The sequence below is a fragment of the Perca fluviatilis genome, chromosome 24 (assembly GCF_010015445.1).
Source record: "Perca fluviatilis chromosome 24, GENO_Pfluv_1.0, whole genome shotgun sequence".
NCBI classification, from domain to species: domain Eukaryota; kingdom Metazoa; phylum Chordata; class Actinopteri; order Perciformes; family Percidae; genus Perca; species Perca fluviatilis.
The window spans coordinates 12429655-12444777 of record NC_053135.1 but is presented as its reverse complement, the minus strand read 5'-3'; the positions used below and the strand labels follow the sequence as shown (position 1 = coordinate 12444777).

The 15123-nt window shown below is 41.7% G+C and overlaps 1 protein-coding gene across 1 annotated transcript in view; it reads right to left on the bottom strand.

The window, feature by feature from the left end:
* Window positions 1-3092: 3092 nt before the first annotated feature.
* Window positions 3093-15123, bottom strand: part of LOC120554055 (sodium/potassium-transporting ATPase subunit alpha-1-like) — a 26646-nt gene continuing 14615 nt past the window's right edge. The window contains exons 7-23 of the mRNA XM_039792652.1: window positions 14296-14430; window positions 14003-14120; window positions 13516-13784; window positions 13091-13399; window positions 12229-12363; window positions 11739-11931; window positions 11455-11630; window positions 10035-10171; window positions 8197-8347; window positions 7897-8065; window positions 7628-7782; window positions 7378-7501; window positions 7102-7247; window positions 6866-6996; window positions 6413-6517; window positions 4884-4975; window positions 3093-3195 (exon numbers count right to left, since the gene is read on the bottom strand). Of these exons, the coding sequence (XP_039648586.1) occupies window positions 3167-3195; window positions 4884-4975; window positions 6413-6517; window positions 6866-6996; window positions 7102-7247; window positions 7378-7501; window positions 7628-7782; window positions 7897-8065; window positions 8197-8347; window positions 10035-10171; window positions 11455-11630; window positions 11739-11931; window positions 12229-12363; window positions 13091-13399; window positions 13516-13784; window positions 14003-14120; window positions 14296-14430 (2574 nt within the window). The 3' untranslated portion in view covers window positions 3093-3166. The remainder of the gene's footprint in view (window positions 3196-4883; window positions 4976-6412; window positions 6518-6865; window positions 6997-7101; window positions 7248-7377; window positions 7502-7627; window positions 7783-7896; window positions 8066-8196; window positions 8348-10034; window positions 10172-11454; window positions 11631-11738; window positions 11932-12228; window positions 12364-13090; window positions 13400-13515; window positions 13785-14002; window positions 14121-14295; window positions 14431-15123) is intronic.

Here is a 15123-nt window from a genome sequence, read left to right as displayed (position 1 = left end):
GTGATGCCACTTATAGGCAGGCTATCTATCTAATAAAGCGAAACGTATCTGTATATGTGTGTCTGTGTTTGAGGGCGTGTTTTGGGGGAAGGTAACCTGCACATCACACGCACATACATACGCTTTGGCCAGCGCGGGTTCTGGTGGTTGATGAACACAGATAGGTGCTGATTAGCTCTCATAACGGGCCGGATGGGTAGCACACTGCCATGAGTCCATGAGGCTAATGTCTGGTTACCCCACATTGTCATTGTGATATTTTGTGATTACATTCTGAATCTGCAGCGTTCTCAGGTAAATACAGTAGTACAATGTCTTCCTCTGATGTAGAAGTAGCCTATCACTGTAAGTCAGTAGTAGGCTATACAGTGGAGTTGCATATGAAGTGGTTTGGGGTCCTTCTGTAAGTAATTTTGGGGTACAATTTGGTTTTGAAGAATTCTACAAGCAGTAATACCAAAGGCCAAGCAATTGGCGGTGACCCCACTATCAAGCACATTTTTGACCCTGACTTCTGTTCGTCCTAACTTCTGTGACCCTGCAAACATGTTGCTTGTTTTCCACCTGCATGAAATCAGGACATGCTCCACTGTATTCTCCACTGGCTTGCTACATGTAAATATAAGCATTACATTTGATCAGTGGTGGAAACTAACTATACCTTACTTCAATACATTACAGTTGTAAGATAACCTACTTCTAATTGAGTATTTTTTTCTATTCCACAACATTTTAGAGCTACTTTTAACTTCACCAGGCTATTTCATTTATAGATTAGCCTACTTCGCAGATTCAGATTAATATAACACAAAATATTATGAATATGAATAAAGAAATTATGATGTATTAAATTGGCTAAAGATGAGGATTTATTGATCCCATGGTAAAATTCACAATACCTGCCTGTGAAAGTAACTGAAAAGTAATGCAAAAGTAGTATAAAGCATTACAATTCAGAGACAGTAATATTGTAATATAACTAATTACTCTCAAATGACAGTAACTAGTAACCTATAATGTATTACATTTTGGAAGTAACTTGCCCAACGCTGGTGACATCCCTACTTTCCACACAGTTACATATTCCATATGTACGAGGACCCTTTAAGTGACCCCGAGAGAAGACCAAGGCGCAAAGGTTCTGTGTGAAAGGATAGGGGGCGGTCAGAAGGCCTGCCCTCTGCAAGGCCAACTGATGAGAGTAACAACACCTCCCTGGCCAGGCCCAACTGGCACAGGGGTGTGGTCAATAAGTGGCACTTAGCAACCATTCCCCAAAGGAGGTGCCAGTAGCCACATTCCAGCAATGAAACCTGACAAAAGGTTATGCCAGGAGGAACCCAGTGTCAAGAGGCACGCTATAGTGCTCCAAGGTGCGTCCGAACCCCAAAGATGGAGAAATGTCTGGCCTTACAGACCACCAGCCAGGAAACAGTCATGCTCATTCAGTCTGGAAGCAAGAATGCACACTGTCTTGACCACTACCAACATTCCATGCAGGGTATGGCCAACTTTCCTGCCTCCAGCTGGGTCGGCAGGAATGACAGGATGTCCCGTGCTGTTGCCAAGTAGGGATGTGGCAAATACCCTACCAACAGCTTATTTTAGGCCACCCTAGTTTTTGGAAGGGGCCCGGGCCTCTTGCATTGCAGGTTCCCGCTTACCAGAGACAGCAAGTCCCTCTGGTGTGGGGGAGCCCCAGCGTCTCGTCTAAGAGAAGAGGAATAGCCGAAAACCATATCATGTGGGGCCAAAGAAGAGCCATCAGATGTAGCCTTAATCCGTCGGCCTTCATTCTCAAAGAATAGGCTGAAGAGTGAAAGGAGGAAAGGCGCAAAGCCGACCCTGAAACCATAGGTGAGCCAGAGCGCACCCCAGGGATGGGAGAAGAAAAGTAGACGTGCTCTTCTTTCTATTCTTCTGCTGAGGATGACACCTGAGGATGGAGTTTACACTCCCCCTCTTAACATGATTTCTTCTGCTGAGCTTGGTTGCCAGTTCTCAGAGGACAGGGGAGCCCAGCCCCCCTTGCCAACTACTGCAGCGCTCTTAAAGTCCCGCTATTCCCACCGACTAAGTCTGTTTCAAAAGTGGGAAATTTGTTTGTTGTGTGGTTAAACACGAAGGAGAATGCGCAGATGTGTGCTCCGTACAGTACCGGCGACACACCTCGCGATACTCGCGCATCCGCCAACTAAGTCAACTTGGGTACTCTTACACAGAGGAAGAGCCTTACCAAATATCATGTAATACGCCATACAGTACCCCTCTCTGACTCTTCTCAGACAAGAAATCCTGATAGGGGCCCGGAGACCAGCTCTCTTGTCACACGAGGTAAGTGGATGTTGTGTGAATCTTCCTTTCAACTCACACGCCCCCTGCTCTCAAAGATGGAAATCAATGAATCCGTGAACCCATGCTCACATGGGCCTTTTATGCCCCGGCATGGGCCACGTAGTGGAGTGCCTTAAAATGATATTCATGCCAACTTCAGTCCCCGTACATATGGAATATGTAAATGTGTGGAGAGATAGTCTCGAAGATTAAATGATTTTGTGATGACCAGTTATTTAATTTAGTCACAAGTATACACAGCTAATCTAACACTTACATTTGATTTTAATTTTACGTTTTTGATGCACTATTTGGAGCTGTCGGTTTTCAAAGTAGGATATGTTATATGTGATCTGCTGTTCATGCTGGTTATAAATGTGTCCTAAAACATCCCATTTGCTCTGTGAAGTGTGGAGAATTCTTTCTCAATTTATCATATTTGCGTTATTTTAAATTCATGCCCACCCCCTCGAATCACATTTGTCTCCAAAACCAATGTTTAGGAACTGTTGAAGTGGACAATCCCACTGCATGGGTCACCGAACCTGAGTCACTGGTACATATCTATTGAACCTTGAAAAACACCCTGCATCAAATCCCTCAAATTATGTTTTTAGCCTTTACTTGTCAGAGAAGCAATAACTAAAGTGTGTTCAAAAAAAAACTGTAATGTACAATGTTATGGGAAATGTTTTATTGTGAATGACATATAGATCGGAACATTCAATAAATACATGTAGTTTTTAATTTATCCATACTTTGTGTTTTGGGGTCTGATTAACATCTCAGACAATTAGGTAACATGGCAATAAATAACTTGTGTCTTGCTGTCTTAGTACAATGTCTCCTGCTCCACCCAACCTAGAAACCAAAGGAGAAAGAATTAGGGACAGAGTTTTTCGGAGGTTTCGCCTCACATTTGGGGTCTAAATTCTCCTTTTTTTGTCTTCCACGGACAAATCAAAAGAAGGGATGACTTGGTGGATCTAAAACAGCTGTGACCTTTATTTTAACACCCAGGCCGTAGGATGATATCATCACTCATGTTGGCTGACAGTGATTCAAAGAAATAAGACCGGATTGGGGAGCTTAAGCAGGACACGCCCTGAACATCTAGAGCCGAGACTTTCTTCATGATGCCATTAAGAGATGTGTCCTGCAGGGACATGGAGGCTGAGGACTTATGTCTTACAGTTACTCATGAGATGATGATATCATACTTGAGGCTGTACATATGACTAAAAGGTGAACTCTCACCTGACCCGGCAGCTTAAACAATTGTGGTTTGTGTCGCGTTATTAGATGTGTGCACAATCAAATAACACTGTATTAGAAGTCAGTGTGAGTCCAAGGTGTGTATGCTGTTATTTAGCATATTTTACCAGGCCCCAAAGAGCCCAAAACTGCATTTTAGTTTTAGGCCTGAAACACTATAAATTGATGGGTTTCACAGAAGGCCAAAAAATTACGTGGCTGCAATCATGGTTTCCACTTTTGAGTGAATCTGTAAAAGTGATTTTCAGGCCAGGTTCAAAAATAGCATTAGCTCACGTACACAGTGGAAATATCTTTGTTAAAATAAATCCCAAACAATATTAACTGTCAGTTTAACGTCTTTTTTCTGCCTGATGGTAACACATTATTCAGCATGGATGGGCAATGGGATGTTCACTGATCTGTGCTGTGGGGCTCAGATGTACCCCCGCCCCTCCCCCCCTCACACACACACGCACACACACACACACACACACACACACACACACACACACACACACACACACACACACACACACACACACACACACACACACACACACACACACACGCACACACACACATCCCAGAGCTAGCCCTGAATGCAGGTTCTGCTCAGCGCTGTGGGTGGAACGAGACATTGACAATGGCAGGGTTGAGGGTTGAAATCCCACTGGGCATTACCATCTGCCACAGTTCACTGGTCTGTGTGGAGACGCAGTTGTGGCAGGAATAACAGACACATGCACACACACATTTAGACACAGGGGCATATCACAGTTCATGCTAAACATGCATTGTTCACCAACCTTGCAATGCATCATTCACTAATACACCACTGCTTTTGCTCTCTGTATTACACATTATACTGTATATCTTGACTGACATTACATCATGTCAGGACAGGATATCTCAAAAACTGTACAAAATGTTTGGTGGAAACCAATGAAGTTTTTTTTTATGTAGATTGCTTTTCTTGGTCAATTTTAAATACTACACTGACATTCATATCAACATTAAAGTCAAATTCCTAGTGTCATGGCAACACTAACTAAGTGTTAACCATTACTTCAGTCAAAGTCACAGAATTTGGAACCACTTGGTTTTCTTTGGACAGCAATGCCATTTGATATGACACAAAAAAAAAAATTCTGAATTTGATTCCTCATTTGGCCAACCTTAAGTTCTCTTCACCTCCTAGATTCACCTCCAAATACAGAGAATAAAGGAAAATGTGTAATACAAAAGCTTTAACTGCCTGAAAAGGGAAAAAGAAGAGTGTGTAAAGGTCTTACCGCCTGGGAAGCGTCTGATGCAATATCTTCTGGCTTCGTCGAATAGGACGACGATGAGAGTGTAAGGGAGGGCACAGAACCACCAAGAAAACCTAAGGTATGACACAGACACAGAGATTTGAAATGATGTCTATGTGTTTCTTTAACTTGTCGCCAGCTTTTGAGTGTCTATAAAGGAAAAGAAAATAATCATAATATTGTCAATTTATTTATTTAGCCAAATTGTATGTTTAATTGATTGAGCATGTGCTGTAAATACTGCAAATTTCTGCAAATCTTGGACTTTCTTTAGTAATAATTACCTTTCAATGTCAAATCTGAATTTAAAATGAGACAGCGAGAACCTCAGAGGTAAAGACAGAAATAAAAAAGAGAAAACAAAAGCTGCTTCTGAAACTCCTGAGCTAATGAGCCGAATATGCTTTTACTGCTATCTATTGGTTTCTGTTGGGAAAATAATCTCATTATTACAGTAGCTTTTCTGTTTCATTCTGCCTCTGAAGTGGAAACTATCAACGTCACAAGATAATATCCACCTTTTCTTTTTTTATTATTATCTTTTTATTTGGAAGGGCAAATTTCAATCACATACATTGATTACAACCTTTGTATACCAAATTGCCCTTCTGGAATTTTTTTTAGGAACAAAGTAGAACAAAACTGGGGAGCGCATCAACTCGGGTATTCAAAACCTCATCTACCTTTTCTAACAAGATAATAAAGCTAAAACAGAACTGACTTAAACTTTACCATCTTGGAATACAATGAAAACAATGTTTACACATTGGAGGCACTGATTGGCAAGAAGACTTTAAGTGCAATAAATGTCAGTAAATTAAAAGTGCCCTGCCACACGTATTTCATGACTTTGTGGTAATGTCTGAAGTTCTACCATGGACTCTGTAACATTTTTTGTGGAAAACATGCCTTGGTTACCCTGTTTCAAGCCATTCTAGCGTGGTATAGAAAGCCTGCAGGAAGATTCAGCTCGATTTCTGCCAGTTCTCATTAATATTCTACAAGCTAAGCTGTTTGAATCTGATTGGCTAACAGTTAGCCAATGAGAGCCTGGCTGTCAGAATCCTTTACCCAGCCCAACTGGGCGAGCTAATAAATAGTAATGAGCTCAGGCAACATGATGTCAAACTGACCAGCTTTTGTTATTGTCCTGATTTCTCCGCTTATTTCTTTTCAGTGGCTAGAGCTGACCGAGGAGGTAGCAGTTCATTTTCACATTCACAACATAACACAAACACACATGGACCTAACATATTTCAAAAAATGCAAGTAAAAACGGTTTTTGTTTTGTATGGCAGGGCACCTTTAACAGAAAAAAAGGATTTCATGGATTAATACTTCAAAAAGGATAAACGGAATGCACATTGTGCTCATTTGCCTTCATGCATGAAAAAAAAACAAAAAACATTTACATAGAAAAGTAGACCATTTTAGTTCTATTTTGAGTAAATTCAGTATAATTTGTGATTTAAAAACCATAGTTTGTGTACATAAAGTTGTGTTTTACTCACTTGAGAGGATACATTCTGAGGGCAACGTCTGTGCCTGGGCAATATGACAGGAAGGCAGCCAGAGCTACCTCCTCAAATAGACCAAAGATGAGGACACGGTTGGACCTGTGGAATCAACGAGTCAACACTGTTAGAACAATTCAACTCATGTGTTACTTTTTTATTTTTTTTAACATGACACCATTCTACACGTTGATTAATGTTATGACGAGAACTCTTGAAGCTCTGATTATAATTATACATAAACAATTTACTCTCAGATGTTTTGGCATGTTATTAACACTAATGATGTGTGATGTAGTTGTCTAAGAAAAGTGTGACCTGACTGAAGTATAAGATATTGAAGACAAAGTCAGACTACAGAAGTACCCTGCTTGAATTTATCCGGTAAGAAAATACATGTTTGGAAATCTCTCTCTGTACTTTAAAGGTCTTCTATGTCTTTATACATACTTCATTCCTTGTTGCATGATGGAGATTGTCCTGGTCTTACAGATGATTAGAACGCCCACTTGGATGATTACAATACTGACGAAGTAAGCTGTTTGACATGTGAACTCTAGGATCTTTCTGCGCTCGTATGTCTGGTGAATACAACATTAAAAAAGATTAGCTCATTTTTCTATTCTGTTGTTTACATTAGAAATGTTAATGAACTATACCATTCATTTAGCATGAGTGTTACTGACCCACTGCTGTCCGTAGCTGTCTTCCAGGTCATTTATATTTTTGTCTTCCCAAATCCCTCTGATCCCCAGCAGGTCCCAGGGGTGGAAACCATTTTCAGCCAGGATCACAAAGTTTGTGTAGAAGCCAGCTACGGCCTGCTGCACACCTAACAGAGAAGAAGAGCAGTTTTACTTTGATGGATCTTTTGGAAAAGGTTGAACATTTAAGAAAAGCAACAAATAATAATTTCTGTCGCAACACCTAAATATCATTGAGGTACCATTAGGTACGCTTACCAATCTGTCCATAGGACACGCTGATGAGTCTTTGATTCACCAGTTTGTCAACTTCGGGGTTTCTGGGCTTTCTCTGCATGATGTCACTCTCAGGTAATTCATAGGCCAGGGAGATGGCAGGGACCTGGGAGACAACAAATAAGGGAAAAACATAAGGCAATTAACTATTTCAATCTCTTTGTCACACACATGATACAAAAAAAAACTGTTAAGAAATAGGATGTGATCAGCCCTCAGTGAAAGAGCTCACCAAGTCAGTTCCCAGGTCAATACAGAGGATGGTGACGGTTCCCAGGGCCAGAGGGATGTCGGCGATGACGAAGAAGAGGAAGGGTGTCATCTCAGGGATTTTACTGGACAGAGTGTAGGTGATGGACTTCTTCAAGTTGTCAAAGATCAGACGGCCTGACAAGAGTATTTTAGAAATTAATATTGCAAGGAAAATCAAGCGCTTACATTTATGCTTTTCCAGTCTGCATTCCACATTTCTGCAGGTATAAGCCTTGGTGTAATTCTTACCTTCTTCCACTCCGGTAACGATGGAAGCAAAGTTGTCATCGAGCAGGATCATGTCAGCGGCCTGCTTGGAGACGTCAGATCCAGCGATCCCCATGGCGACACCAATGTCGGCCTTCTTCAGAGCTGGAGAGTCATTCACACCATCACCTGTCACAGCCACAATGGCTCCCTGCAGAGAGACAAAAGAAGTGTTAGGATGTCCACTGCAAGATTCAAGTAAAAAATATTCTGAAACAAAAAATCAAGGACCACAGACATTTCTGAAAGCTTTTAATCTCAATCTGTGTCTGGGACGCTGACCTGTCTTTGGCAACCTTCCACAATGATAAGTTTCTGCTGAGGGGAGGTTCTGGCGAAGACGATTTCAGTGTGGTGTTTCAGCACATCGTCAAGCATCTCTGAGCTCATGTCTTTCAGCTCACTGCCGTGGATAACGCAGGCCTTGGCATCCCTGGAGAGGAAATCACAGCAGCATTAGGACAACCGTTGTAATCTCACATCCTGTTTAAAGGGGGTAAACTAAGAATGGGATATACTGTAATTAGGGCAATGCAAAAATAAAATCGTGGGGAAACAGGAAATTTGTTTCGAAAACAGACGCCCCTTAAAGAAAATGATTGCATCATCAGCAAAAAGCGTGATTTAGAATAAAGTGCTCTACATCTTCAGGATCTGCTAAAACATTAGCAGAGGAAATCGATAAAGACTGTGATGGCTGGCATGGCTTAACACAGATGGACCACCAACCTTCATCGATGCCTCACCCTCGAACTATCATTTTACATACTCATCCAGGATAGACAGGTAAGGTGGGGCTACAGCACTTCAGAAGTAAGATAGAAACTATTTTGTCAAATATATCATTGCAAATATATCATTGCACCTGTATTTGTTTGTATGGAAACACTGAAGTATTTCGTCCTGGTTGATGGTGACATGGCTTGGTAAAGTTATTATTCAACTGAAACTAGCAACCTGCTTTATAGATCCCATTGCCACATCTCTTTTTAAGATAAATGCAGCCAATGGCTTGGTTTATTTGTCCAGACCCTGCTGATAAAATATGGTCCTGGTTGAAGATGGCCAGAGTTCTGCTTTTTGAAGATTGTCTTGGAAGAGAATTGTCTTGGCTTTTTTAGTGAAGATTTACGGACCATTGTGAACCAAAGTGTCTTCCATGATGCTTTTTAACTGCCATGGTAAAACCCCTTCTGAAGAGAAATAATGTAGATGCTGCAGTAGTCAATAACTACAGACCAGTATGCAATCTGCTATTTTTAAGTACACTTTTAGAGAAACCTTTTAAATCAGTTAAATGATTTTACAAGTTTTCACAATGTTTATGAAAAATACCAATCTGGCTTTGGGACCAACACAGCACAGCACTAACAAACAAATGGTATCCACCCCAAAATTGTTAAAACAACTTATGAGACATAAGTGAGCATGGCAATGGCCATCATAAGCTCATATCATAATGCACAACTTATTTCAATTAATTAAATGTCTTATTATTTTTATTTCTCATTTATGACTAGAAAACAACACAGGCCTAAGTTGCAGGTCAAATTAATCCCTGGGTTCCCAGCTTTGAAATGATATATACCACTTCTATGTGGAATCTACTGTTGACCTGCTATCACCCTCTAAACATCCCCTGTTTCCCACTCCTATACCTCTAGAAAAAGAGGATGGAATGCTAAGGGATTAAGCAACAGGAATTTCCTGCATGAGAATTCTGCCTAGAATGACAGTATTTTTTGAATGTATGTGTTTGGGGACAGTATTTCTGCAGCGTGACTGTGATTTGAACAGACTCTACTGGCTGATGAAAAAAAGTTAAGTCACCAGCTCAGAGACTCCCTATATGTACAGTATTTTTCTGCAGTGAATTAATTTGCAAAAATTGTTTTGGCTGAGTAGATTTAGTTAGCCAACTCTGATTTAGTTTTGCTCTATTAGTACAAGTAGGGGTGGGATGCCCGACGATACGATATTATCATGATACTTATGTCATGATACGATATTATTGTGATTTTAAACATATTGCGATATTCTGCGATATAGCATCTGTTTTATCTAAAAAGAGACATTTCTCTGTTTGTTGATCTGACTTCAATTTTAGTAAGTGTACTAACCTGGGGTCGACTTCTGAGACTGGCACATTCAAGCGGGCAGCAATGTCTTCAACTGTCTCGTTGCCTTCAGAGATGATACCCACCCCTTTAGCAATAGCCTTGGCTGTGATTGGATGGTCACCTGTGACCATTATAACCTAAGGGAGAAGAAGTTAAGTATTAACATAGAATGTGATTGGGGATTTGGTGAAATAATAGATATATGTAATGTACACTAGGCTTGGGCAGGTGTAAAGTTTTTCAAAATGGTTTGATTTCTAGCCAAAAAACAAACTTATCTTTTCTGTTATCGGCTTAAATCTGAAATGTTTCCATATCAGCGGCGCAGTTTAGTTTTCTTTGAAATTTACTCTGCCCAAGATTATTATTGTCATTCCAAAAAACCCATTAACTTTCTAATAGACAAACAGAACATGCGCCGTTCCCCCTCCCACAGCTACTAAAATGTGATCTCCACATTGTGCCGCTCGGCTTAGCAGTGAAGTGCTGTCCGGTCTGTCAGACACATAACAATATGTTTATACCTGAACTACTTTAATCAAGGAGGAGTGGGGCTGGTGCGGCGAGGACACAGATGGAGCGGAGCCGAAGGACCTGAGTGGTCCTCGAGGCAGCAACCATCTCTAGACAGCGAACTATGCAGGGACTGAGGTGAGTCAGTGACATCACACAAACCCCTTTAGAAGTTGGAAAGAGTTTCACTCATCCAGGCTAGTTAGTCTCATCCACTCTTTAAACGCAACAATGTAGGAAAATGAGACAGGGATTTCTGTTACCGGCTGAGCTAACCTTTAGTTGCAGTGATCTTTGTTGTTCAACAAGCCCGGTTAGGTTAGCGTGTTCGTAACACTCCAATACTAACGGTAACGATACTATATACTGAAACTAACGTTAGCCCCCAAATAAGTGTAGCAAGCTAAACTACAGCAACATGGCTAAAGCATGGATGTATTCAGAGAACGGGCTAAAGTAGTTTACTACATCAGAGCTGTATTTTTTTTACATCCATGAACAGGACTCATCCGTGTCACGACTTGTCTGTGTCAGTGATCCTGAGCAGTTTTACATCAGAAAGTTCTGCTGTGCTTGAGCTGCAGAATGCTTGGGGAAATGTAGCTTGTGAGGACGCTACCGCACTTACGTTACCTGATCAACAAAATAGCTAAGCTAATGAAAAGCTATTTGAAGACTGCAACTCTATTTAGAAGTAGTTCAACTAGTACCGCTACTGTCCAACACTGCTTTTGATACAAGTTAGATGTAGCGCCGTGACGCTAATGTCATGTCTAGTGCTAATGTAGGCTACTTTTTAATTTGCCAGATGGTGTCATAGTGACAAATGCCAACCGGTGTAGCCTCGTTGTGATACCGTAAACCGACCCAACTCTACTGTACACCTGAAAATACTACAGTAACATACCTTGATTCCAGCACTCCTGCATTTGCTGACAGCATCAGGCACAGCGGCACGAGGAGGGTCGATCATGGACATGAGGCCGACAAAGCACAGGTTTTCAGTGGGGAAGTTCACCTCATCAGTGTCAAAATGAAAGCCCTCTGGGAAATCGTCATCAGGCAGGTTGAAATGGCAGAAGCCTGAGTAAGACGGGAAGAAAATTCTTGTCACAATGTCACAAATGGCTGTTTCTCGACACACTATTTAAAGACATGAGGATGTAACTGTAGAATGGAGTTATATTGTACCCAGTACTCTCTCTCCAAGTCCTCCCAGCTCAACGTAGGCATTCTGGAAAGAGTCTTTCAGCTCTTCGTCCAGAGGCAGCTCTTTGCCGCTCATCATGATGGTGGAGCAGCGGTCCAAAATCCTCTCTGGGGCACCTTTCATCACCAGCAGGTGCTTGGTCTCTCCAGGAGTTGAATTCTTGTGGATGGAGAGCTTTTGGACAAGGTAACGACTGTATATTAAATACTTGTCTCAATCCCAATTTTATTCTAAACATATGCTAGTACTCATTTATCAAAAACTGGTCGATGGAGAAATAACCCAACCACTAGAGGGCGTAAATCAACATTTCCCTCCGATACCACTGCAATTATTGTCTTACAATGCTAGGTTTGTAAGGTTTTTACAATTGAAATCTGCATGACTTCGCCTCTCTTAGACAGGTTGAACCTTTTCGACATACATGTTTAACAAAGTTGAAAGCTATGGGAAACTCTGTGGATTGTTTACCTGGTATTTGTTGGTGGAGTTGAAGGGGATCTCAGCAATATTGGGGTATTTGTCTCTCATGCCGCGAACGGATCCACAGCACAGCTCAATACACTTCAGCAAGGCAGCTTCTGAGGCATCACCAGCTACATCCCTCTGAGGATTTAAGCAAAGGAGAAAGTTGGATTTTGATGAAACTGTGGAAAACATTGGTCATTCTTTATTTAGAATATATTGTACATCAAAACTGATATAACACAGACACAAAAATGTTTCATACAATCACATTTCATAAAAGACAAAATTTGTGTTGCTGACATTTTCATATATATATAAGATGTATTGTTCTCCAATGTTTTATAAACTACAACTGTGCAGAAGAACAGAGCAGGTGGATAAATAAGATGTAACACAATCCCAGAAAAAAAGGAATTTAAATGAGCAACCACTAAAAGCTAAAATGGAGACGGTGGAACTCAGTAATACAGCACCAGGCGGCACGCGCTAGAAAAGATCTTTACGACAGCAGGTGTGGTAAAAACAACACAAACTGAAAGTTCCTCAAAGCCACTTTACATACCTTTAAGTATGGAAAAACACCCTCAGAAAAAATTTACTTGTCAGTACTCATTAAGGTGGCCACCTCTTCCTACAGATGCAGCTCTATATTTCTGAAAAGGCCTTTAATTCATTTATTTGGGCATCTTCACCTTCAATTAGCAGGAGAGCATGAAATTGGATAGAGAGGGGGAAGACATGCAGGAAACCTGCTGCAGGTCGGACTGAAACCCGGGACCTCCGCGGACCTTTTTGTCACACACAAAGCAATTGTTATTGGTATTTTCCTCCCCTGGTGAGTTGTTTAGACTATTTTGCTTTTCACCTTCAGGATGGGGACGTTGGTCTGCTCTGCCAGGAAGACGGCACGGTTGCAGAGTCCGGCGATTCTGGCCAGGGCAGCCCAGGTGGTAGAGCTCTTGTCAAAGGAGGCCCCACTCTGGTTCTCTGTGGTGTCGGCCTCAAAAATCTGGTTTTCGAACCACATGTGGGCCACGGTCATCCTGTTCTGGGTCAGGGTGCCGGTCTTGTCGGAGCAGATAGTGGAGGTGGAGCCCAGGGTCTCGACAGCTTCCAAGTTCTTCACCAGGCAGTTCTTCTTCGCCATACGCTTAGCAGTCAGGGTCAGACACACCTAGAGACAGAAATCAAGCGTTTAATGCTCTAATATGTTTCTTTTCGTATTATATATGTTTTTGAATCAACAAATGAGAAAATGAGACTCAGGCAGAAATGCTGGAAACCACTCACAGTGACAGTAGGCAGGAGACCTTCGGGCACGTTGGCGACAATGATACTGATGAGGAAGATGATGGCCTCCAGCCATGTGTATCCGAGGAACATTGAGAGGATACAGAAGGCAGCACCCAGAGTGCATGCCACGGCAGTGATGATGTTGATGAAGTGGTCGATCTCTATAGCAATGGGAGTTTTGCCGACCTCCAGGCTGGAAACCAGGCAGGCGATACGACCCATGACGGTCCTGTTTCCGGTGTTGATGACGACTCCTCTGGCAGTACCTGGACAGAGCCAGAGATTTTTTCGAGTGATAAAACTGACATGAAAAAAGTGGGGTAGCTACTTCCATTGTCTCCATGAATTTGCCCAGCCCTTTATAACCTTTGTAATTTATGAAACCTTTTTTTAAGTTTAATTTTCTTCTAACTTGGACTTAACTTGAATCTATTGAATAGTCTACACAACTTCTGTGTTGTCTTCTTTTTTGTTAGTTCTCTACCTTCAACACAGTTGGTGGAGTAGAAAGCAAGGTTCCTGGTTTCCAAAGGGTTGTCGCTGGAGCAGTCGGGAGTTCGAGCCTGAGCCTCGGATTCACCAGTCAGAGAGGAGTTGTCCACCTGAAGGAGTGAAAAGTAAAGCAAGAATGAAATGCCACAGATATCCAGAGAGGTGAAAATGACATGATGTCTACAAGACCAAAAAAAACAACAACTGCTATTGTTGGTCTCAGACAAAAGTAGGACAATAGTGTTTTTAGCCACTGCTCCATAAGTGACATTATGAGGTACGGACCTTGCAGCCGTGAGCAGAGATGAGTCTAAAATCAGCGGGGATCTTGTCTCCACCTTTCACCTCCACCAAATCTCCGACCACCACCTCCTCAGCGTTGATCATCTTCTTCTCGCCTTCACGGATGACCAGGGCTTGCTACGAGAACCAAGATGAAATATATGGTTTTTCAGGGCAATTTCTGTACATGATTTTATTTACAATAGCATGAAACCAGATGATAAATGGAAAAAAGAGTCCTCATTGCAGTAATGCTGATGAAGGAATATGGCTCCTTCTTGATATTCTATCATTAGTCACTGTCTTAAATATGATATGAGCAACATTTGAGCCATTTTGTAAATAATTGCAACTAAATGAGCTTTTCATTGATGCTATTTTCTGTTTTACTGTGTAGGAATTTCTCCCATCTAGCGGTGAAATTGTATTTTGCATTCAAACGAATAGTGCTCTCTAGCGCCTCGCTTTTTCAAATGGGTGTTGCAACTACGATAGCCGTTATGTACCAGGAAGCTATAATTCCCTTTTTTGCTTGTTTTGGCAAAGAGGATTCCTTCTCCTGTGGCTCCGCATAAGTACAATCCTCCATTATGAACTAAAGTGCAGTGCAGGCTTTCAAATTTGGCAGTGAGAAGCGCCTCTCGCTGATCTCCTTCTCCGATTCGGCTGGTTTCAGTCATGTGGCGCTGGCTCTGAACGAAAACGCGTTGTGGATTAGCTAGACGGGTAGGCTAGTGCTTTATGTCCCTCTCAGCGATTATAGTTTTTCAAAATGGCGGAACGACATGGAAGCCTCCTTGGACTTGCCCGTCCAATGTAAATACAGATAAG